Source organism: Macaca nemestrina, chromosome 8 (assembly GCF_043159975.1).
Source record: "Macaca nemestrina isolate mMacNem1 chromosome 8, mMacNem.hap1, whole genome shotgun sequence".
Taxonomy (NCBI): Eukaryota; Metazoa; Chordata; class Mammalia; order Primates; family Cercopithecidae; genus Macaca; species Macaca nemestrina.
In genome coordinates, this window is record NC_092132.1 from 153,276,963 (window position 1) to 153,302,622 (window position 25,660).

At 51.8% G+C, this 25,660-nt stretch overlaps 1 protein-coding gene and 1 long non-coding RNA gene across 8 annotated transcripts in view; both read right to left on the minus strand.

The window, feature by feature from the left end:
• LOC105491902 (DLG associated protein 2) overlaps nucleotides 1-25,660 on the minus strand; it is a 921,137-nt gene that overhangs the window by 695,575 nt on the left and 199,902 nt on the right. Inside the window, exon 1 of one of the 7 annotated variants that reach the window (XM_011758613.3) lies at nucleotides 14,479-15,091. The exons of 5 other annotated variants lie outside the window; for them this stretch is intronic. In XM_011758613.3, the coding sequence (XP_011756915.2) occupies nucleotides 14,479-14,743 (265 nt within the window). In that variant the 5' untranslated portion in view covers nucleotides 14,744-15,091. Of the gene's footprint in view, nucleotides 1-14,478; nucleotides 15,092-25,660 lie in introns of those variants that run through there. One more of the 7 variants, XM_011758616.3, reaches the window with a different exon arrangement.
• On the minus strand, nucleotides 8,693-11,474 carry LOC139355954 (uncharacterized). The gene is made up of 2 exons (XR_011607317.1): nucleotides 9,639-11,474; nucleotides 8,693-8,950 (listed from the first exon to the last, which is right to left on the minus strand). It is a non-coding gene; the product is annotated as an uncharacterized lncRNA (long non-coding RNA).

The window sequence follows — 25,660 nt, forward strand, 5'->3', positions numbered from 1 at the left end:
AAATGTAAGGTCAGGTTACACAGGCTGCAGCAGAGCTTTAGATAAACAGAAACGCTCAGGGCCAGGCCCAGTGGCTCATGCCTGTAATCCCAGCACTTTGGAAGGCTGAAATAGGAGGATCACTTAAGCCCAGGATTTCAGGACCAGTCTGGGCAAACATTGCAAGACCCCATCTCTACAAAAATTAGCTGGACATAGTGGCATGCACCTGTGGTCCCAGCGACTCGAGGCCAAAGGAGGAGAATCACTGGAGGCTAGGAATTCAAGACCAGCCTGGACAACATAGTGAGAGCCCAGCTCTACAAAAAAAAGACCATTATTTAAAGAGAGACAACAAAAACATTCCCACTGATGGTGCTTCGGTCCCACCTGCTTCCCAGCCAGGACCTCCAGGCACCTGTAATGTCAGCCCTGTAAATGCTGAGTTTAATGCCAGAGGTTTCAGTAAACTTCCAATGAGGAAAAAAAGAAAGGAAGGATTTTGAAAAAAATGTATTTTGTGGCTACTGAATCAGAATATAGGACCTACACTGATGTAAAATATATATGCTTGCAATTTCATAAATGCTAGAGAGCTTATCCCAATCAAAGAAAGCTGCACAAAGAATGATAACATCGAGAGGACACAGCTGCTTAGGACACGATGGCTTTTCACTGTGGCTGGCCGACTGAAACGTACACTTCCTTAGTATTCGATCTCCACAACGATGAGAGTTGCTGTTAGTTTTTCCAAGGGCGCCTGTGGAGAAAGGGGAGCAGGGAGAGAGGCAATCTCCAGATGGAGACACTCTTCCATGGTTTTCAAAGGCACTTTCTAGGAGCCAGTGAGCCCTCATGGCATCTCGAGTCTGGCGGGTTTCCAGCCTGATGTGCGCATCTCCAGTGAGTAACACAGACCCTCAGGCTGACAAAGCAAACGGGCACGGGGAAGCCTTGCTTGGACCGGGCTTGGGACATGACCCCGCCATATCTCACCTTGCTGCTGCCCAAGAAAAGCCACTGGCTTTCCCCAAAATCCTAGATACCCAGATCCTAACTGCCCAAACCTCAGTCTATGCTAAAACCTGACAGCATCTGCTGTGTCTGTCTGGACACTAGCTGTGCCCAGCTGAGATCAGGTGACCGGTGCCACCCCACGAACAGGACTCAGACACAGGGACGGCAGCAGCCAGGACCCCCCTTAGGGTCCCACACGAAAGCCCCAGGAAAGGGCCTGTTCTCTGCTGGGGCCGTCTGAAAGCACGCTGCTGAGCTCTGTACCGTGCTTCTGGTACAAAGGCTAATACGTGCGATTCCTGCAAAACCTGCAGATGGGTGGGGGCATCGCTGAACTGTGACCCTGCTGCCCCCCTCTCCTGGCAGGTGGCGCCTTCTGCCCGCTCTGGGGGACATCTCAGGGCTGATGACCCCTGGGCTCAGTCTCCCGGGCAGCCTGACTGCCCCCTCCCCTCCTCCCAGAGCAAACACCTCAGTGAGGTGGGTAGACAACCACCAAGAGCTCTTCCCGGAAAGGGGGTGATGTATTCTCACCGGATAATGATCAGAACAAAAGCAGCTGCAGAAAACTATTTTAAATTTTTGTAAAACAAAATCCCAGCATCTGGAGACAAGGGAGAAGAAGGAGAGCATCAGTGAACTTTGGTTTTCCAAACTCGCCTGAAAACCTTTCCTTCCCCCTTCCCCCCAAAACGTCCCATGCTGCCCTCCTCAGCTGCTGCCAGAACGTCCCATGCTGCCCTCCTCAGCTGCTGCCAGAGCCCCGAATCCATAGTGACCCAGAGCCTCTGACTGCATGTCGGATGCGGTCAGCTCCTGCACGTTCCTCACAAGACACTCACAGACGATGTCCACACCCACATTTCAGATGAGGAATCCTGGCTCAGGAGGGATGAACCGCCCAGGGTGAAATCGCAGAGAACTCCTGGGCCTGAGCACCCTGTTCCTTCTCTCTCTGTCCCTGTGCCTGGCTCTGTCAACCTCACAGGACCACCTCATGTCGCAGACACTGGTTTTCATGCCTCTGCCCATCCCGGCCACCTGACCAGTTCGGAATGTCACCGTTATTGTTCTCCCAATTTTAAAGATGAAATGGAAACTCAGAGAACTTAAATGTCACTAGAGTCATCAAATATGTAGTAAAACTCAAGCCGTAAGCCATGTCTTTAGGCCCCACGTCCCACGGTCTTTCCACGGCTCTGTGGCCTTCGTTCACATTCCAAGCACCCTACTGCACTCCATAGCAGCCAAAGACACTTTCCATCCTAAAGACGGAGATCCCGGCTCCTTCTATGCCCAGATTCTCTCATGGGCAGTTGGGGGCCTGGTGTGTACTCCCAGGAGCCCGGGCATGTTCACCCTGGGAAGGCCTCAGCCATCGCCTCACGTGGGGACCACAGCCTGGGGCCTCTAAGTGGGCACCCCGGCCCCATCTGTGCACCTCCCACTCCCAGGCAGGGGCTGTGATCCCGCTTTCTGCAGCCCTGCCAGTGGCTGCTCTGTTGTGTCTCCAGAGGTTGCCCGCAGAGGTTTCTGAACAGAGAGGCTTGGCCTCCTGAGCACAGATGCCCTTCACCTCATACCTTGGTCTCATCCTCACGCTCTTCCCCAGGGCCTAAGGCAGAGGCCTGGGAGTTTCTGTCATTTTCTCTCACATCCTCTGCCCTCTCTTTGGCCTCTGAGGCAATGAGAGCTGAGACCTGGGCTCCCTCTGGCTCCCGTGGCCCCTATGCTGAGACACACAGGGCTGCCACGTTGGTTGGCCATGCCCACGCCACCTCACAGCCAGGCCACGGCCCCCCAAGCTGAGCTACACAGGCTGCCATGCGGGCTGGTCACCCCCGGTCACACTCTGGCTTCTGAGCAGGAGGCCAGTGTGGCCATCCAAGCCTCTTTCTTGCAGCCAGGAATAAGGAGCCGCTACTGCAGGGAGCAGGGGAGGCCCTTCTAGGCTGGGTCTGGCCCAGATCCCTTCCCTACCCCCGCCGTGTGCTCCACACAACCCAAGCATCCACTACAGCTTGCTCAGGGTCCAGGCCTGGTCTTTCTTCTTCACCTTTGTCCCCTCGAGAACTTGGATCCATCTTCAAGCCCTCTATGGGCAACATAGCGAGACCCTGTCTCTACAAAAAAAATTAAAAATTAGCCTGGCATGGTGGCGCATACCTGTACTCCCAGCTCCTCAGAGACGGAGGCAGGAGCAATGCTTAAGCCCCGGAGTTCGGGGCTGTAGTAAGCCTTCAAAGGGTTTCTCTCTGTCACCATTACACTCCAGCCTCGGCAGCACAGAGACCCTGTCTCAGTTGAAAAGGAAAACACGCTGAGTCTAACTTGTCATTGAGCTTTGTGGCCTTCCCAGCTCATGTGGGATCCACAGCTCGCACTGTGCGTTTGATGTGCTAAGTCAGGAAGCGCGGTGCCTCTCCTCCTCTCCTCCTTCACAGTGCACAGCAGGGCCTCAGCAGATGTGTGTGGAAGGAATGGCTGTCTGAGACACAAGGTCAGGGGGTTCCAATATGAGAGTAAGAACTGCCGAACTACCTCAGCTCCACCTTGGATCAGCACTGCAGAGAGGCTGGGCCGGACACCTCCTGTCCCCCCACCCCAGGCACCTGTCATCTCCTCACAGAGTCACCGAAAGGCAAGATACTGAACTTGGAGGCGTCCATAGAGTCGGTCCCACTCCTTCACTTTCAGTAAGAGAAAAATGAGGCCTAGACAGGGAACACACACCTTAAAACACAGAGCACAGACGCAGACAACACCAGGTTGCCTTGATTGTGGGAGACGGAGGAGACCCTGTCCCATCCCAGCTCCACCCGGCACCCGGCGAGGCAGTTGGGCCAGACGAGGCCCACGCCTTCCAAGGGTATTCTCTCTGGCGCTTCCTCCCGCTCCTCCATCCCCAAGCAACTCCAGGGATCTGTATGGAGAAAGACTGTTCTCTCTGATAAACGCACCCAACCATCCACGGAGCAGAGGGTCTTTCCACTGTGTTGTGTTTGGCTTTGAAAATCATGCGACATTCTAAAAAGTTCCATTCACTGGCATCTCTTTAAAGAAGCCTCTCTCATAGTCATGGGGAAAAATAGGCTTCTTAAAAAAATTTTTTCGGAGAAAGCAAATGACAATTAGATCCGATTTTAAAACAATAGAGATGATGAAAAACTTAAAACATCACTTTTGTTTTGATCTCAATATGATGAAATATGGGCATGTTTTGAATCCATAAGAAAGAGTGTGCCCATCATGGTGACAGTGACTGGAGAGGACTCACAGCTGCCTCTTGGGCCGCTGTAAGTGCATCCTGTGCTGAGCGCACACGGCAAGAACAATAGGAAGTCTAACGAGCACTTCCTGGTCCACATGTAGACGGCTGCCCCACCTGATAGGCAGTCTAACCAGCACTTCCTGGTCTACATGTAGATGGCTGCCCCACCTGACAGGAAGTCTAACCAGCACTTCCTGGTCTGTATGTAGACGGCTGCCCCACCTGATAGGAAGTCTACCTGGCACTTCCTGGTCTATATGTAGATGGCTGCCCCACCTGATAGGAAGGCTAACGAGCACTTCCTGGTCTACATGTAGACGGCTGCCCCACCTGATAGGAAGTCTACCTGGCACTTCCTGGTCTATATGTAGACGGCTGCCCCACCTGATAGGAAGTCTAACCAGCACTTCCTGGTCTGTATGTAGACGGCTGCCCCACCTGATAGGAAGGCTAACGAGCACTTCCTGGTCTATATGTAGATGGCTGCCCCACCTGATAGGAAGTCTAACCAGCACTTCCTGGTCTACATGTAGATGGCTGCCCCACCTGATAGGAAGTCTAACCAGCACTTCCTGGTCTATATGTAGATGGCTGCCCCACCTAATAGGAAGTCTAACCAGCACTTCCTGGTCTGTATGTAGACGGCTGCCCCACCTGATAGGAATTCTACCCGGCACTTCCTGGTCTATATGTAGACGGCTGCCCCACCTGATAGGAAGGCTAACGAGCACTTCCTGGTCTATATGTAGATGGCTGCCCCACCTGAGACACCAGAGATCCTTTGTAAAGGATAGCATTTTCCCAGAACAACAGCAAGATAGGCAGCAGCCTGTCAGGCAAGTAAGGGATGCTTGAGGAGTGTCCTCAGGGGAAGGTCTTAAGAAAAGTGCCATGGCTGAAGGGCACCACGTGTCTGTAGCTGCGCAGGGCCATTTAGGGGTCTTCACGCAGGAGGCCATCATGCCAAGACCTCCGTACTCAGGGACAGGCCCCGCCGCCAGCTCTGAGGCCTGAGGAAAGTTCACATGTGAGCCCCCCCCGCCTTTAGAAAGGGCAGTACCGATCACCCATTGGCGTCATGCGGTGTGTTTTGTGAAAATGGTTCAAGGAGGTGAAACAATGGACCAGAATCTTCTCCTACACCACTGGAAACATTCTCCTGGTCAGCGCTTTATTTTATTCAAAAGTCATGAAAAAGTTGACTAAATGCTCTCTCTCACCCAATTTCCCAGGAATCCGCAGAGCATTCCCTGAAACAGCAGCTCCCTGCCGCCTCCACGCTGGACCCTAAGTGCCCAACAGCACTAAAAAACAACACAAAAAGAGAAGACCTTGCACTCAGCTTGCAACCAGGCTCCAGCTCAGACACATGGAGAGGTGTCTCCTCCCTAGGCATTAAGTTCTTAAAAGACAGGCCGCCATTTCCCAGGGGAGGCGATTTAACAGCACAGAGGTCCTATTTAACAGTACACGTGCTTCCCGAGTTTTACACGTCGGTCGGTTCCTGCACTTTGCCTTTTCCAGTGTAGAAGCATGTGTGGCCACCTTTGAATAGGGCCCCCTTGGGTCCCTTTCTCTTTCTCGATGGAAGCAGTCAAGGCTGCTCGCTCTGGCCTTCCGGGCTCTGCTGACCGGGCCACACAGACACCTACAGAGGCTCATTCTCTTCCGAGACCCTCTTCATAAACCGACCATAACTCAGCAATGCACGGTACACAGTGTTCTGTTCCACTCAGAACGAACCAGCAGCTCAGCCCACGACATGCTCTGTTAGCTAATTTCCAGCGGGCTGGAGACGGGTCCCACTGGGCAGGGTCCTCGGTCATTTTAATGAACTTCCTACTCTGACTCTTAGACTGTTCCCAGTTTCCTAGAAACAATCATTGTTAAACGTCCCCACTCTTATGCAGCTCTCCAATTTTCATTAGGCAAGTATGAACAACAATTGATAGACATTTTAATAATAACCACATAAAAAGCACATAAACGCTCATACTTCCTGAAAAACAAAAAGCCAACCCAGAGGTTTATGTGGAATTCCTCCTCGTATCCAACAAACAGGAACCACTCTGCTTCGAGGGAAGCTCTGAAACTAGAGCAAGATGCACGGGTCCTGTGCTGTGGGATGTAGAGATGGTGTGAAGGACGCACACTTAGACATGACAGATGACAGAACACGACCGAGGCACACCCAGCCCTGAAACACGGAAATCGGTGGAGCAGTCTGCAAACGCGACAGAACCACACCATCCAAGAGAAAAACAGTGTGAGCACATGTGCAATTTATGGTCTTATTAACTACATTAAAACCGTAAGAAACAGGTGAGGTTAATTTTAATATATTTTATTTAATCCAACATATGCAAAATATCATTTCCACATGCAATCAACGTAAAATATGTTAATAAGCTACTTCACATGTGTTTTCATACCAAGTCTTCAAAATCCGGCGCGTAAAGTGTTTTACACAGACACACCCTGTGGACGCAGCGGCCGGGCGTCCTGGGCCCATGACCGCATGTGGCTGGCAGCTGACACACGAAGGGGACAGCGAGGGCTCCCACACACAGCTTTGGGTCCAAGGCAAAGAGCACGTCTCTGAGCCCCAGACCCACACCAGGAAGGAAGAGAGACGCCCCCACGGTGGAGTCGCTCGGAGAAGGTGTTTCCAACCCTCTCGAGGGGCGGCCGCCTCAGCGTCTCCTGCGGGAACAGCAGCAGGCCCTCTGCAAGCGTGCGGAGTGTAGTGGCCACTGACACAGCTCGCAGCACGCGGGTCTGCCAGGCTGAGGTACTGTGCCCTTCCCAGTGCCAACAGAAGCCGAGGAATACACGTTCTTACAAATCACACTCAGAGGGTTTGGAAGCGTTGAAGAGACAGAAAGAAGATGACGGGAACGCTGGAGGCTCCTTAGACTTTAAAGAGGCAGGGCTAGGGGAAAGCTTTATCTTTGGACAGCAAATCACTCCTTCCTTCTGTTGCTCTTACAGCCGGGAACACCTGTGCGTCTGATCTGTTCTTCTTCAGACAGAACAGCCTTGAACTGAAGAAAAGGTGGGTACTCTGGTTCCCCAAATGTTCCATCTCCCCCAGAGCCGACAGGGGGCTGGGGTCCACCGCCTCGCGGAGCTCATGAGGACGAGCGAGTGCCAAGCAGGATGAGTCTCCGAATCTGCGCCCGCTGCCCGCTCTGCCTCCACCCTCCCCACCACAAGCCGGGAATAGCCACGCCACCCGCCTCGCAGGAGAGAGCACTCGCTTCCTCTCCGCCCCCTGGGATGCGCAGCTGACTCAGAGCCACCCCAAGTAGCGGTGGGCAGAAACCAAGGCAAGAATCGAAGAGGGGGCCTGTTTCAAGCAGGTCCCACTCAATGGAGCTGGAAATAGATTGACTCCGACAGGCTGCCGTTCCCGCTAAGTGGGATGAGAATGAACAGCCAGGTGTCTGCACAGCAGGCTCTGCCCTCACCCTCCCCTCATGCCCACAGCCAGGTGTCTGCACACAGGCTCTGCCCTCACCTTCCCCTCGTGCCCACAGCCAGGTGTCTGCACAGCAGGCTCTGCCCTCACCCCTGTGCCCACAGCCAGGGCCGGCAGCCATTCCAGGACAGAGGGCTCCCTAACCCACAGAATGATCGGGGTCAGGGAAGCAGCAGACATGGCAAAGAGGGTCTGACCCTGGAGACACCTGAATTCCCATGACGACCCGACTGCCTCACAAGCCAAAGCTTCCTTCTCTGAAGGAAACAGACAGCAGCTGCCACCGTGCAGGGCTCTGCAGGAACGGACGGGGACAGGCTTGGAAGGTACCTTTATAGACGAGTCCACAGGAACTCCAGAAAATATTACTTCCTTCCCACATATCCTTGCAGGAGGGAAGAAAAAACCCTAACCATATATTTCCAATATGCTTTATCTTTGTCCAAAACAGTCTAAGAACCTACAGAAAGATCAGGGGGAAATGGGGAAGTTATATTTTGAATCAAGAATGTGAAATGCTGGCTGATCTTTTTCAAACTGTTGGTTATCAATATTTTTTCATCTTAAGAATTTTTTTAAATTTTTCATTTGGAAATAATTTCAGACATATAGAAAAGTTGCAAAAGCAGTACAGGGGATTCTTACGTACTCTTTACCCTGATTTCCTAAACCCTGACATTTTACGTTTACTGTTCTTTCTCTGTCTCATGTAATTATTTTTCAGAGCCACTTGACACTACATTGCAGGCATGATAGCCCTTCGCATAGTAAATGATTCATTGTGTGTTTACTAAAACCAATGGGATTTTCATAATAACCACAGTACGATCATCAAAATCTTGAGATACTAGTATTTCACTGACAAACCTTATTCACATTTTGGCAGTTGTTCCACTCCTGTGTTTTATAGGAAATGAAAAAACAAAACTCCGCACAAAACCACATGTTGTACTTGTCACATCTCTAGTTTTATTTAACCTGGAACCATTTCTCAGTCTTTCTCCATCTCCACTGAGAATTTTTCCCTTTACAAATCATAAGAAGAAAAGAACCGGATCATGAGAGCCCCTCCCAGGAATTATTCAGTGTGTGAAAATCCGAAGGTTATGAACTTCAGAGAACGTTTGTTCGCCTTTTCTATTTCAGCACACGCGTGGCTGCCGGACTGCATGTGTGGTTATGGACTTTGGTCAGGAAAGTGCCTGGAAGCCAAAGGTGAGAGGGAAAAGGTAAAAAGGAAAAGGTTTCTCGACAAAAACATCAGACACTTGTTCTTCCTCCAAGATCCCAGCAAACTCACAGGAATGCCACGAGGTCTTAGAGCACATGTTTGTGCTGCAATATTTCCTAGAAGGGAATATTTCCACTGATAACAGAACATTCCTCAAATAAAAGAAAGATTATCAAATAAAACCTGCGTGAGGCAAATATTCACCCGTTTCCTTCCAGCCACGGGGACCAAACAGCCCCTCAGTTAATCCTCCTGGGAAGACGGAGGCCAAACGAATTCCAGCAAAAGACTCAAAACTGTGGGTTTTACATACATTATGTTGTTTAATTGAGAGTCCAAAAAATGAAGAGCAAGGATGTCATAAGACTCCAAAGATTTTTAAAGAAAAACCAAGTGGGGCTCTTTTTCTTCTGCCAACACCCACCACCATGTTTCAGCAGCTCACTAAGAAGGGCTGGGAGCCAGGGGGTGGCCACCGGGACGACGGGGAGGGCTTTAATCAGAATTTCAGAATGGGCTGACGAGGACTCCAGAGAACAAATGAAATTCAAATGGAAGTAACAAACCCGCCAAGGTTCCCGGGAGCCGAATGTCCCGGCTCTCACTGCAGGAAGAACATCATGACAAGTGGCAGTGCCTAAAAATAACGGCCGAAATACCTGGGATTCGTAACAGAAGGGCCAGGAATCCCAGATCCCGGGGTAGCCAAGGAATTGAAGAAGGAATCACAGGCGGCCTTTTCTAGAACACGTTCCTGATTCTTTTTCCAGAGCCAGGAGGCGGGAGAGGCAGAGTGCTCTCGTTCTCACTCTCGCGTGAAACGCCCCTGCCATTCCCTGCTCCCTCAGCGTGGGAGTCCCCCAGGCGCCAGGGTGTGGACATAACTGGGAACCACTTCTTCGGAGACACAACCGGCCTGTGTCAACTGTCCACGCAGCTCCTCAGCCCTCAGAGACCCGCCTGCCGCAGGACCAAGATCCAGGAGCCCAAGGCAGTGGCCTCCATGCCTGGATTTCAGCTGACGACTTTCTCACACACACCTCCTACCTACACACGCGTTTCTATTCAGTTGGAAAAAAAAAAAAAAAAAAAATCCTCTCTTTTACTGCCTCCGCCTCATGAAATCATTTGACAAAGACAATTCTGTGATCGCGTCATCTTCACTGAGGATTTAAGGAAACCCAGAAGAATGGATCTGAGCCCCCAAACCTCTGCCCTTCCCCTGCCTCCATCCCCACTCATCTCTAGAACAACCCACAACGTCCTCCCAATTAACGTAGTTCCAGAGGGATTTCCATGGGCAAGGCGTCTCCCTCCCATTACATAATAAACGGGGTGTAAATCTGAGTTCCCTGGTTTTTACTGGTAACAGGACAGCCTCTGTGCCACGCCCTGGCACACTGGTGTGGCTCCCACAGCTCTGGAAGACAGTGGGAGGAAGGCTCTGCAGTGTGGGGACTCCACGAGGCTCCCAGTCCTGCACACCTGCACCTGCTCCTGGTGTCTGGCCCACAGCCTGTGTCCCACATCCTACGTGGCAGCAAGCCCAGGACACACCTGCCCTCTCGGCATCTCCAAGTAGTTTTTGCAGGTTTCCTCCACTACCTAGAGTATCTCTGTCTGCCTGGCAATCTATTGTAAACGACTCAGCATTGAAGTCCCCTCCTTGGGCCTTTTCTGCAGAGAATCCTCTCACCCCTGGCTTCCAGTGCAGTGCTGTCACATCACGCTCTGTGTGCCTGGAGTCCCTGGTGTGCACCCCACACAGGAACCCCTCGCTCATGTTGCTGTCTCCGTAGGACACGATCGTTTCCCCCAAAGCAGAGACAACACCGCATTTGTCTTTAAACCCTGGTGGCCGGCAGAGTACATGGATCGTGCACTGACTCCGAGCCCATGTGATCAACCAAAAGGAGAACAAACTGAATTCCGTGTCTCGCCTTTGCTTCCTCCGGGAAGGCAACGGGCTGTGAAGCCCTGGGTTCTACGGTGAGACACTCACTTTCTAAGGCCTGCAGAAAGGAGAGGCCAGGGTCGCCAGGTCTGAGTCAGAATTCTTGGCCTTCAACCCGATGCAAACACATCGGTGTGGCCTGTCTCAGACTGAGAGGCACAAGAAAATCATGAATCAGGATGAGCAGGTGCACCACCTCACTCCTCCCAGAGACACAACACACAAAATTAGAACTGCAATGGCAGGAAGAAAAAAACACACATTTCTGAGGTGAAAAACAAAGCCACAGAGACCAAAGTAATTTCTATAGTGCCCAGTACATTTCAATTTCATCCTGCACTAATGTGTCCATTCTTGGTAACTCAAATTAAAGTGGAAATGACCTGTAGTATAAATCATGGAAACCAAGATCAATATTTCCTCTAAGTATAATTAGACTGTAGCCCTCATTGTGGCCGGGTACTCCCAATCAAAGCCAGGCCAACGCTGCTTGAGTTTCGCGGTGTGGGATGTTTAGAGGGGGAATGGCGGGGGGCGGGTGTGGGATGTTTAGAGGGAGAATGGCGGGGGTGTGGGATGTTTAGGGGGGAATGGAGGGGGGCGGGTGTGGGATGTTTAGGGGGGAATGGAGGGGGGCGGGTGTGGGATGTTTAGGGGGGAATGGAGAGGGGCAGGTGTGGGATGTTTAAAGGGGGAATGGCGGGGGGTGTGGGATGTTTAGGGGGGAATGGAGGGGGGTGGGTGTGGGATGTTTAGGGGGGAATGGAGGGGGGCGGGTGTGGGATGTTTAGGGGGGAATGGAGGGGGGCGGGTGTGGGATGTTTAGGGGGGAATGGAGGGGGGCGGGTGTGGGATGTTTAGGGGGGAATGGAGGGGGGCGGGTGTGGGATGTTTAGGGGGGAATGGAGGGGGGCGGGTGTGGGATGTTTAGGGGGGAATGGAGGGGGGCGGGTGTGGGATGTTTAGGGGGGAATGGAGGGGGCGGGTGTGGGATGTTTAGGGGGGAATGGAGGGGGCGGGTGTGGGATGTTTAGGGGGGAATGGAGGGGCGGGTGTGGGATGTTTAGGGGGAAATGGAGGGGGGCGGGTGTGGGATGTTTAGGGGGGAATGGAGGGGCGGGTGTGGGATGTTTAGGGGGGAATGGAGGGGGGCGGGTGTGGGATGTTTAGGGGGGAATGGAGGGGGGCGGGTGTGGGATGTTTAGGGGGGAATGGAGGGGGCGGGTGTGGGATGTTTAGGGGGGAATGGAGGGGGGCGGGTGTGGGATGTTTAGGGGGGAATGGCGGGGGGTGTGGGATGTTTAGGGGGAAATGGAGGGGCGGGTGTGGGATGTTTAGGGGGGAATGGAGGGGGGCGGGTGTGGGATGTTTAGGGGGGAATGGAGGGGGTGGGTGTGGGATGTTTAGAGGGGAATGGAGGGGGGCGGGTGTGGGATGTTTAGGGGGAATGGCGGGGGGTGTGGGATGTTTAGGGGGGAATGGAGGGGGGCGGGTGTGGGATGTTTAGGGGGGAATGGAGGGGGCGGGTGTGGGATGTTTAGGGGGGAATGGAGGGGGGCGGGTGTGGGATGTTTAGGGGGGAATGGAGGGGCGGGTGTGGGATGTTTAGGGGGGAATGGAGGGGGCGGGTGTGGGATGTTTAGGGGGGAATGGAGGGGGGCGGGTGTGGGATGTTTAGGGGGGAATGGAGGGGGGCGGGTGTGGGATGTTTAGGGGGGAATGGAGGGGCGGGTGTGGGATGTTTAGGGGGGAATGGAGGGGGCGGGTGTGGGATGTTTAGGGGGGAATGGCGGGGGGGTCTTCCTCTTTCCAGACAAACCTTGAGGAGTGGATTGCAGCCAAAACTGTCTGAAAAGCCGTCTGGCCCTCCCTGCCTCTACCCTGATGTGAGCCCAGACAACCCACTTACAGCCTCAGCACTCCTGTTTCCTCCTCTGTGAAATCAGGCTTCGCAACAGAGAATCCTCGAGTCCCTTCTAACTCGAAGGCTCTGTGAATCTTCTGGTTCTTCCTGCATTGAGGGCAGCGATTCCCACCTATTTCCTGCCATGTGTGGACATCCTGCACCTGACCCTGGGTGCGAGGGAAAAGCCAGAGGAGGACCTGTCCAGTCTTATCACCAAGTTCTTCTCCTGTGCTTTATTTTTTTTAATTCCTCTAAATAAAAAATCTTATGCCATTTTCTGAGTGCATCCCACCCTTCGCAGATGCCTTTGCAAGGTGTCAAGTATGCAGTCCCCACCAATATCACCTGTGTTGTCACCACAAGAATCAAACAGGCACCTGAGCACCAAGCTCGGGACCTGTTCTTCATTCCACTTCCATGAAGCCCGAGATACAATGAGGACACAGTAATCCACATCCAGGACACCTACTGAACACAAACTCGACCTCCATAAATCCGTGTCCAGGACGCCCAGTGAACACAAATTCAACCTCAGTAAACCGTGTCCAGGACACCTACTAAACACAAACTGGACCTCCGTAAATCCATGTCCAGGACACCTACTAAACACAAACTGGACCTCGGTGAATCATGTCCAGGAAAATCTCGTACATCTGTGTCCATGACGCCTACTAAATATGTACTCAGCCTCAGTAATTCCATGTCTATGACATGACCAGAAATTCTCCTAGGAGGTGGCTTCAGGCTGGCGCCCTCCCCAGTCACGGGACCACGAGACCCTCAGCTCTGGGCAGGGCACTCTGGTCCCATTCTCCTGGGACCCCATGGCTGGTCGGTGTCCCTTCTACTGCACATACGTGCTTCCTTCTGCTGTGCAACGGAATTCAAGTGTGTCCCATGGTGTCTGATGGGCCTGGCACTGCTCTGCCCCTTCAAGGGACCTTGTGCATCTGTGTGCTGGTCCTTTGTGGGGTTTTTTTTGTTGTTGTTGTTGTTTTTTGCAGTTTAGCTCTCTGAACTCTGTCCTATTTTTCTCATTATATATTTCTTGAGAGATTTCTAACTATAATCTCCAGGAACTACCAAGAGCAATAATTCCCAACTCCAAACCCCACACTCCAAACCTTCTTCCTGCTCCCCACGTCCCGAGACCTCCGTCCCTCCCTGGCGTGTCTGGCCTGACACGTTTGTACCACAGCCAGCAACATCCCCACACCGGTGGGCCTCACAGTTCTGTTCAGAACAGAATTGTCATGATTACGTCCAATCTATGAGGAAACCGAGGCTCAGAGGCGTTAAGTGTCTCTCGGTGAGGGACACACGGAGGACTCTGAATTTCAAGGACTTCAAAATCGGCCACTTGCTCAAAGCACACTTCTGACATGCCCAGTTCCACCCTGAGACCTTTGGTGTGTGCCGCGTATGCTCGGGTAGACCCAAGAGCCTTGGGGACCAGAACGTTTTAAACACACCCCCACAAAGGGCTACAATCACGGTAACTTTTAATCATTGAATCAACACATTCAAGTAAGAAAACAGTCGCCACAGAAGCTTCAAGAAAATCCCCACAGGCTCATCACTGTCCTCCATCAACAGCAATCCCCCGCCACGGATCACATTCTATAAACGGCGTTCCTACCTTTGTAGGAGTTTTCCTGAACGCTCCCCATCTGACACATCATCACCAGCTTCACCTTCATGTAATTACAATCGATCAGTTTGCTCCGAAGTCTTTTACCATCCCGGCCACTGGGGCCCTCCCACGAGGGCCTCTCCCACATCGGCTCCTCCAGGCCTCCAGCCCCCGGCTCTGAGCTCTTTCTCTTTCTCGGTGGGGGGTCCTCTGGCCCCGGCTCTTCCCGGCTTCCCCCCACGCTGTCCCCACCCCCACAGCGCAGAGGCATTTAATCCAGCTCAGGGAACACCTGGAACTCCTACGAGGCTCGCTCCGCTCCTGCCACACGGCGCTGTGAGTCCCACCGGGATTATTACACAACCGCAGCCGTCCTTGCTGGAGGAGGGCAGCTCTGCTGTGTGACGGCTCCTGTGGGTGCGGCCGGCTCTGCGTGCCAGCACCCTCATCCTTCCTCCCGGCTCACTCAGTTTAGTTCCACGTGGCTCAGCTGCTGCCAGTCCCTCTGCAGCCACCCACGGCTGCACACCCCCTTCAGCTCATGCCCTGGCCACGGCTGCCCAGGCGGCTCCAGAGAGCAGCTCTCTGTGCCACCCGGTGCCACCTGACGCTCTCCTCCCAGCAGGAGCAGAGCCCACCGTGCCCTCCAGGAGCCAGGAGAACAACAGGCACAGATTCTGCTTGTGTTCAGGGTTCCTGGGATCTGTTTACTCAGGTGCAGTGAGACACAGAGACAGAAATAACCATCATGGATGGAGAAATGGAAACACACAGACCCCGGACTCGGAGGCAGGGCCTGCCATGGGGCAGGGCCACACAGGTGCACTGGGAGGGCCAGGACGTGTGGGAGGGGGCGGCCAACATGGGGAGCCCTCGCTGGGATCTGGGAAGGAGGAACGGGAAAGCAGGACCAGCAGGCTTAGGCCTGGCCAGGCCGAATGCTCCCGGGGCTCTGGGCTGTCAGTGGTCAGGAGCATGAGAGCCATGGAGGGAGTGGCAGGCGTGGGCTCTGGAAGTCGGCTTCCTGTAAAGCCACGGGCGCAGCCAAACCTCTTACTGTCCCCAGGAACCGGCCGGCCCAGGAAGAGCCGCCCCTCCCGAGTCAGTGAGACCCAGACACAAAAGCACCAGAACACGGAAAATTAACAGCACGGCGAAGACCTGCTCTGTGCCCGCGAGCGGCCCGGAGCCCAAGCGAGTTACTCCCTGAGTAATGGAAGTGTGATGTGTTCATTCTCCGTGACACATCCGCTCCTCCCGTGAGCTCGACCCCATTCAGTAGGGCAGGAAAACCCTGAATTAATTAATTAAAATAAATGTCATTATGCAACGCCCCTGCCTGCCTTTGAACTGGAACAACATGGTTTTTTCTGCCTTCATGCTAGAATGGACACATCGGATCTTCCTGGGCCTTCAGCTGGCTGAGCAGATCTTAGACTTGTCAGCCTCGTAACCACATGAGCCAATTCCTTATAACAAATCTCCTTCTATACACACAGACGTACATCGTGTGATTTACATATGCAAGCATGGGGTCTACGCATGTGTAAACAAACACACCCACACATCCGACGGCTTCCACTTCTCTGGAGGGCCCTAATGTACCTGCAAAGCCCACAGGGTCACTCCATCCACCATGCAGACATCCAAGCTGTGCTAACACACTCTCTCCACACCCATCCACCAGGCTGTCCCCCAAGTCATGGATTCCTGGACCACCACAAAGCCAGCCCTGTCCAGCATCCACACAGAACAGCATCCTTCCATGAGGTAACCTCAGCCCAGAGACAACCATTCACACTTCATATATGTATATGAAACAGGCTGAGCTGGGATCTCTTAAGCCCTAGAATTCAAGACCAGCCTCGACAACATAGGGAGACTCCACCTCTACAATAAATAAATAAATAAATAAATAAATAAATAAATGAATAAAAAGCTGAGCAAGGTGGTGTGCACCTGTAGTCCTAGCTACTCTGGAGATTGAGATGGGAGGATCGCTTGAGCCCAGAAGGCCACTGCACGCCAGCTGGAGTGACAAAATAAGATCTCTTCTTTAAAAGCAAACATACCCAAAGCACTCCAAGTGGCCACCACCCACACGCGCCTACACTTTCACCATTATCAACATAATTATCAATACATCAATAGCAAGCAGGTCTTTACAATGTCTGGATTTAGTAAGAATAACCCGGATTGGCCAGGCACGGGGGCTCATGCCTGCAACCCCAGCGCTTTGGGAGGCCAAGGCAGGTGGACCATCTGAGATTGGGAGTTTGAGACCAGCCTGACCAACATAGAGAAACCCCATCTCTACTAAAAATACAAAAAAAATAGCCAGGCGTGGTGGTGCATGCCTGTAATCCCAGCTACTCAGGAGGCTGAGGCAGGAAATTCGCTTGAATCCAGGAGGTGGAGGTTGCAGTGAGCAGAGATTGCACCATTGCACTCCAGCCTGGGCCACAAGAGCAAAACTCCATCTCAAAAGAAAATAAAAATAAAAAAAGAATAACTTAGATAAGCATGTAGTGCCAGCTTCCCAAAGTTTCTGAAATGTGCCTCTATAAATTCACGTCCTGCACCCCGGCAAGGCCAGCACTAAACTTCACCGGGCTCACAGTCCTGCCATAACAGTTGCCACACAACGTGACCCCACAACATCGTCCCTCCCCATCCACCCCACCCAACGTCCAAGCCAAGGGCTCCACGAGGATCTGGTCCCAACACCTGCTGACCTGCTGTCGGCACTGCCCTCCCGCCTCCAAAAACATGAGCCCAAGGACAGAGATGGCCTCACTGTCTTCTACCCACATCACCAAGAAGGGCCAGCATCTCTGGGATTGACTGAATTAACGTCACCTCCTTTAAGACATAATCAGCAGTGGCTGTGAGGGACACAGCTGGTGTTGGTCCCGTGAGGAGACCCTAAAAAGGATGATAAGCTGAAAACCAGAAACACCTTTTCATGAAACTCCCTCCAAATGTGCACATTCTCATGTTTATAGTCTCCTATCTGCAGCCATCAATACGCAATGGATGCTGTCAGGCGACATCCCTCAGTAGCTACGGAACGCAACACATTAACAGCATCATGACTTAACCTAAGAACATTAAACTAGATCCCTCTCTTCAGAAGATAATTTCTGTTTGGGGTGACCCTGAAATCACTCACAGGCCATTTCTGCCTGCCACACAGCCGCTAAATTACTTGAGTGTGCATCTAATAAACTTTAGACCTTTGGCAGTCTTTGATTGTTTAATTATTTTAAAAGCCAGTGTCTGAGACATTTTCCCTTAATTGGCTACGCTTTTCTCCTACGTTTTTTCTCCAGGAACAGACCCCTGACATCTGATACAAGCACAGGTTCAATTCAGTTCAAATTAAAATGCTCCCACTGACTGTCCCCTATACACCAAGATCCAAGGCGTCTCTAAACCAGTAACATGCAATCCTGATTCCCAAGGAATTCTATGCCATGCCTTTAAAAGGATACATTTAAATGTCACCCCCTGCTTCTTTCTTAGCGAATACCCTAACTAGTTATGTAAACTTCAGGAACTGTAGCTTTTTCATTCTGAATGCAGGGCTCGGCATATTGGTATCTCCAGCTCCTGGGTGGAAGGTAATTAAAGTGGAGGGTCAGGGGCCATCAGCACTCACACCCATGCCCTGGTGGGTGTCACAGCCATCACGGCAGGGGCCCCTCGGAGTCTTCCTCCATGCATTCCTAAGGAAAAACACAGTCGCAGGACGTGACATAGAGAAAGTCTATCCGCCAAGACTGACGCAGACCAGCCATCTCATTTCCAGACATTATGACACGTCCCGGATAACCTGTGGTTTGCTACCTAATAACTTGTTCCATAGTAACTTGCCGCACAGTCAGGGAACACCCACCCAGGGTTTGCTACACCACAGCTTTTAACATGGTAGCAAAATCTACACACCCCCCAGTATGATACAGAGTGTGACACAGAGTAACGTGTTCCATGGTAACAAGCATCCATTAGAGCCCAGGGCTTGCGATTCCCAGCCCTAGGCACCTCCCTCTATATTCCAAAACTCCTGGCCTCATTTTCCCTCAAGAAACATTTTCTTTTCTTTCATTATTTGTGCATCAGTGCTTAAGATGCCTGCACATTAACCCCAACTCATACCTGAGAGAACAGTGGCCATAAATCAAGTCTCTCCAATTTGATTTATGTGCCACCTGAATACCTGTTTAGCAATGAAACTGCCACTGCTAAATAAGCAAAGCTTTGCTGGAAAAATCAATCACTGTCTTTATCTGATGCTTCTGGTTAATGGGAGGGTATTAAAATACACACTAAAACTATTTCTATTATATATGGCTCATGGTTGCAAATAATCAAAGCTTCTCAGAACACAACGCACACACCCACAAAACCATCCCAGAATACGGTGGTGCTTAGAAATAGTTTTAATTTATTTTAAACCCAACAAACAATAGTTTTCATCAAAGATGAAGTAAGTCATAGTTTTAAAACCTTTCCCCATTAGTGCAGAGTCGTCTTTTCAATAAAATGCTTTCCGGGAATTACTTTTAAATTTTGGGGGGCAAATATTAAAACTGTCTTCCATCTCAAAATAAAAAATTCACTCGAACAACCTCAGGGATTCCTTTTCCCTCCGGAGGGGTCCGCTGTCCCTTTACCGCAATTAGCACCTCTCTCTCCCAGAATAAAGTGAGCAGGACGCATCCCGAAGAGATACGGTTAATGGGTTAGAGAAGAGAGAAGGCTTCCAGTTTAAAGTATTATCTGGCTCACAGCCCTGACACAGCCTCTACCAACTTCCATGAAAATACCAAAAACGAGAGGGGCACTCGGCGCCTCTGAAAACAAGGACAGATCGTCATTTGCTGCAAGAAAGAAGGAGCCGTTTCTCCATGAACATGATAACAACAGTGCACATGACACCTGCCCAGCTGCACCACACCCGGCCGGCATGTCACACACCTGTGTCCCACGCAGATGTCTGCCGTTTCAGGACTGCAGCCTGCAGCCGGCTCTCACCCACAAGACGAGGCGGACATCACCCCAGAAGCAGCTGTAGTTCTCCTGCCCGAACCTCTGTCCACTGGAAGATGCACGTTCTTGGAGGAGAGCAGAGACCAGCGGTGGGTGAGGACCCTGGCCTGGCTCCCTTGGCCGGCCAAGGCCAAGACCAAGACCAGAAGAGCCAGGTCACGGCCACTGGCTCCGTGTGAGGCGGCCTGATAGGACTGGCCGTGGGAGGCCTGCTCTGAGCAGCGGAGCCCCGTGTGGAGGACGGCCGGGTGGCCGCAGCCTGCTCTGAGCAGTGGAGCCCCGCATGGAGGACGGCCGGGTGGCCGCGGCCTGCGCTGAACAGCGGAGCCCCGCGTGGAGGACGGCCGGGTGGCCGCAGCCGTGACAGGTACAGAACAGCATCTGTAACTGCTGCCAGGGGAGGAGTTTCCAGGGTCCTCCAGGCAGACGGGACACGGGGCCAGGACAATCCCACAGACTGTCTATGGGAAATGCCAGTGAAAGGGAGGTCGTCTCCCGTTCCGGGATGCATGGGTCTTGTGAAAGCACATGGCCACAGAAACGCTCATAGACACGCATCCACACTCAACACCGCGACAGGGAGGTCGGGTCTGTGGACACGTGGACACAGAAATGGCCACAGACACGCATCCACACTCAACACCGTGACAGGGAGGACGGGTCTGACCAACATTTAAATCCTGAGCCCGGGAAAGTGTGCGCCACAGAAATCAGGGGAAACAAGTCTAGAGAGCCACTTAGTCTTGGGGAAAAAAAAGTTATAAAATGATTCCTAGGACTATAAACAAAAAAGGAAGAAAATGGACTGAGATGAAATCTCGCAGAAGGAGACAGAGATGGTGAGTTAAAGAAGGAAGACAAGCCAAGGGCTAAATCTGCACCAAGTCGTGAAGTCACGAAGAGCCGAATGTGCACGTAGGTAAATCTGTGATGTGGAAGACGGAGCTCAGGTGGAGGGTTTCACAGAGCACCCGGCGAATGAACAACAGGCATTAACAAAAACGAGGGAAAGTGGGGTGAGGACCAGGATTCAGCTCAGCATGAAGCAAGCACGCAGTGAGCCCGGCCCTCGTCCTCACAGGGTTTTCCTGGCAAAGTGTATCTGGACATTATTTTTGCAATTTTTTTTTATATATATTTTTTGAGACAGGGTCCCGCTCTGTCACCCAGGCTCAGCAGATCGCCCAAGCGTGATCGCGGCTCACTGTGGCCTCTGCCTCCGGGGCTCAAGCAATCCTCATACCTCAGCCTCCTGAGTAGCTAGGACTACAAGCGTGCACCACCACACCTGGCTAATTGTATTTAGTAGAGATGGGGTCTCACCATGTTGCCCAGGCTGGTCTGTAACTCCTGAGCTCAAGCAATCCACTCGCCTTTGCCTCCCAAAGTGCTGGAACTATGGGCACGAGCCACTGTGCCTGCTGAATTGTCTTTAAATTTGTTTATTGTTATGACGCACACAGGATGCACAAAGCAGACCTGAAATTCTCCCTAGAAAGGGAAGCTTCTACAGTCAGTCCTTGGCTGGCTCCTGGGAATGTGGATTTGGGGGCTATTCCCTGATAACAGGGGCTTCCTGTGCTTAAACTGTGCAAACACGTGGTTCATACCCACACCTGCCGTCCTGCTGGGAGCCCGGAATTCGGGTAAGTGCCAGGCAGGGGTGCCTCTGTGGGCAAAGCACAACCCTGGGCACCGCGTCTCTCACAAGCTTCCTGCTGGACGACACGCATGGTCACAGCCTGATGCTGAAGGAACCAAGCCCTTCCTGGGACTCCATGGGGAGCAGCTCTGGAAGCTTCTGCCCGGTCTCCCTGGACCTCCGTCCTCGGCCTTCTCCCTCTACTAATCACGCTCCTCGTGCTTTCTCTGTCACAAATCATGGCCGTCCTGTTGGGCACGAGCCCCAGGAGTCCTCCCAGTGAATGGCGGAGTGGGGGTGCTCCTGGGGACCCCAATGCTAGTTATAGACATGGGGTGGAAGGGAGTTATTAAAACTGCTACCCAGGTTTCAAAGACATTTCCATTTTAAAGGCGCTTCTTAGTAAAGGGAAAGATTTCAATAGTGAGGAAATGGAAGAAAATATTCCAGACACCACAGAGAGCACAGCCACATGGCAGAGCCTTCTGTGTCCCACAGAGGAAGCAGAGGCGGGTAGTGGCGAGCACAGCCCAGCGGCTCACACCCCACCCAGGCTCTGCTCTTTCTGACCTTCTTCCCTGGGGCAGTTTCCTCCAGGGACTTGCTGCTTCTCGGCCGGACGGATCCCGGGCACACCGGGGCCCCATCCTGCACTGGCGGCAGCCTCTCCTGTTCTCAGGGCCCCACTGTGAACACTGGACTCTGTTCTCAAGGCCGGCGTGATGGTAACTGGGTGGATGGTGGCAGCAAATGAACACTGCCCAGCAGGATTTGCCTTTCCTTGGAGCTCAGCAGGGGGGCTCACAAACTCCCCCAGCTTCCTTTCCCCACCCACGCTGCCCAGAACCTAGTACTTTAGGCAAAGAAGAAAGACTGAGACGCATCAGAAAGCACGAGCATCCTGCCCGTCGTGGCCTGACACCAGCAGCTCTGTCTGAGCGACCCCAGCACCATGAGGGCATCCAGGACAGGACGGCTGTTTTTCCTTCCTACTGTGAGCACAATTCCCTGATAATACATTAAACCAGTTTCAATTACAATGTCAAGTCCTTCCGTTTCAGGTCAAATAATAATGTATTTTAGATGCCAAGTACTTTTTACTCTCAAAATAGAGTAAAGCTTTGAGGCTGGACACAGTAGCTGATGCTTATAATCCATGCACTTTGAGAGGCCAAGACGCGAGGATCACTTGAGCCCAGGAGTTTGAGGCTGCAGGGAGCTCTGATCGCACCACTGCACTCCAGACTGGGCAACACAGTGAGACCCTGTTTCAAAAAAATAAAAAAACTACAGCATTGAAAGCTCAGTCTTTAGATTTGAATGTTTTAAAAAGTAATATGTTTAGATCTTTCCAATAACTCAAAAAATATGCTTTCATATCTCCAATAACTCATAACTATATCAGTTTGTCTTCAATTCAAACTAGTTTGTCTTACCCATACATGTCTACATGTCTCTAGGTCTAAAAAGCTATAAAAGAAAAGGATGGAACACCATTTTCTTAGTCAAGAACTTAAGTTGAACAACAGTGTGGGTTAACACAATTGTCTTCCTGGAAACACATCTATAGCAACTGGTACTTTATCCACAAGGTATCACCACAGTCTTGTTCACAAAGATAGCAAACAGAAGACTGCAGTGAACACCAAGTAAACCTGTTCAGGATGGACGTGGACACAGCGTGGCACAGACACGGCCGTGCCTGTCTTGCTGTCTTTCATAAGGAATCACACTGCACCCAGTCTGCACAATCAGAAAACAGTCGAGAACTAAACGTGGGTTGTTATACAAGCCCATCTAAGCGACACAGGTTGTCAGACGACTGGTAAACCCTAATTCTACGAATGGCTTAAAAACAAATTACCAACACTTGCCATTTTAAGGGGGCTTGACTGGCTGAAACCAAATAACAGAGACATATTTTAAAACAGGAGGCTTAAATCGAAAGTGTTTTGAATTGCCACTAAGCGCAGGCATGAACACACATTTCCATGCCCCAGTCCCCTGCACACAGACCCACACAGACCAGAAAGAATGCCTTCGGAATTCAGACGAGGTTGAGATTCCAGAGCTGGGGAAGGCACAAAATTTAGGTAAATTCACTTAGATTTACATCCATAGCTCCCAAATAGCAGGGCTGCACACCTCCTCTTCAGCTGCACACGTCATCTGTGGCCCTAGACATGCAACTTACCAAAGAATTTGTCTCAGAAAGTCAGGAGGCAGTCTGTCACTCAACTTGTATTTATTCATTTTGATCAACTTTATCTCACAACATACTCTGGAGGCCGGGCGTGGTGGTTCACGCCTGTAATCCCAGCACTTTGGGAGGCCGAAGCGGCCGGATCCTGAGGTCAGGAGATTGAGACCATCCTGGCCAACATGGTGAAGCCCTGTCTCTACTAAAAATACAAAAATGAACCGGGCATGGTGGCGGGCGCCTGTAGTCCCAGCTACTCGGGAGGCTGAGGCAGGAGAATGGCGTGAACCCGGGAGGTGGAGGTTGCAGTGAGCCGAGATCATGCAACTACACTCCAGCCTGGAACAGAGCGAGACTCTGTCTCAACAACAACAACAAAGAATACTCTGGAGACGTTGTCCAGTAACATTGTAACAAAAGAGAATCAGTCTGGGTGCAGTGACTCACGCCTGTAATTCCCGCACTTTGGAAGGCCAAGGCAGGAGGACTGTTTGAGCCCAGGAGTTCGAGACAAGCCTGGGGATTATAGGGAGACTTTGCCTCTATAAAAAGTTCAAAAATTAGCTGGGTGTGGTGGCGCACGCCTGTAGTCTCAGGTACTTGAGGGGCTGAGGTGGGAAGATCGCTTGTGCCTGAGAAGTGGAGGTTGTAGTGACCCGTGGTTATACCACTGCACTCCAGCCTGGGTGACAGAGTGAGACTGTCTCGAAAGAAAGGAAGAAAGGAACAGAAGGAGGGAGGGAGGGAGGAATACTGATGTACAAACCTTAGTGAGGAAAACAGGTAAAATGGGTGACTCAAAATTCGCTTTACTATCTCTGGCCCTTCACTCCTGAAAATGTACAGGCATGTGCCTCACTGGTGTTTTACTTTGAAGCAGGACAAGCTATGAGGAAGCAGTGGCTCCACAAGCTTCCTGCCTCTCACATCTTCCTCTCTTCCCAGGAAGGGGCAAATCCCAGAGAGGAGACCCTTCTGGTCCTGAGGAAGGCTGTGGCCCAGGCTGTCCCCACAGGAGGCTGAGCCCTGGGCGTGCCCACCCAGGTATCAGTGCCAGGATCATCTTGGTCTCAACGCAGTTCTCCAGGAGCTCAACTCCAGGCTTCCAGGCCAAATTCCCAAACCAAGATGCAAGATCGAGCTGCTCGGTTAACATTTTCACTTCCACTGCCCAACAAATCAGCCTTTTGCCTTGAAATCATAACAAGTGGGTTAATTCGGTGGCCCTCTGCTCTGGCACCAGAGAAGCCTGGATGGGGTTTCATGAGCAATATCAGCGTTGGTGTCAACCTTGGGTTTTGTCATCAATTTCATGTATGTCTGAAGGCACATGTATCTTGTCTCACACGGGAAAGAATTTAAGGTAACCTACAAATACATGGGTGGGAAAACAGGTGGATAGAAAAAGAGAGTGGGGAACATCTACAATGAGGAGGACCTGTGGGTACACACAGAAACCATGCCCTGGGACGGATGGACGGACAGGTGAACTGATGGACAGAGAGATGAATAGACGTGGAGATTTAACACATGACCACACATTTGTTGCATTTCCTAAAAGCTAAGGCAAACGCATGACCAGCTGTGTGACTCAGGAATTCCAGGGGAGGGGGTGGGGGCTGTGGCAGGTGCCACCAAGACTCCGACAACATTCTCATTCCAGCGATGGGTTTCACAGATGTTCCCTGATCCCAAGGGAGGGCAACGCCACAGCACCAAAGCACCATCAACGAAGATGCAGAGGACGTCTTCAAGACAGGGCTCTCTCTCAATTTAGGAAGAGATTTCAGAGTATCCCAATGGGAGGCTTTGCCCGAACAATCCTCCTATAGGAACCTGACATAGACCCTCTCACGGGAACCTGTGGCAGCAACCCCCGTGTCGATAGTTACACGCAAAGTTACAGGATGGTGGGGCAGGGCGGGGGGCAGGGGGGCGGGGGGCAGGTGGAGAACCAGGAGATGTGACAGAAATCTACCCTCCTGATACCCCCCCAAGCATGAACCCTCAGACAAAGCCAAACATCTCCCAAAAAAGTAACTGTAGGTCTACTTCCGGCCCCACAGATCTGCACCACACAGAAAAGTCCCAGGAATTTACGTTGGTATATCATTAAAACAGGACTATCACACACCAGGTTTACTCGTGAACCCTCTCAGCACAGAAGTATCCACAGAACACGCAGCCTTGAGTTATAAAACTTCTTTATGTCTCCACATTAAACTGGCTGTAAACCACAAACCTAGGTAAATACGTCCATTAACCTGCTCTGGGGTTAATAGGACTGCCATCTA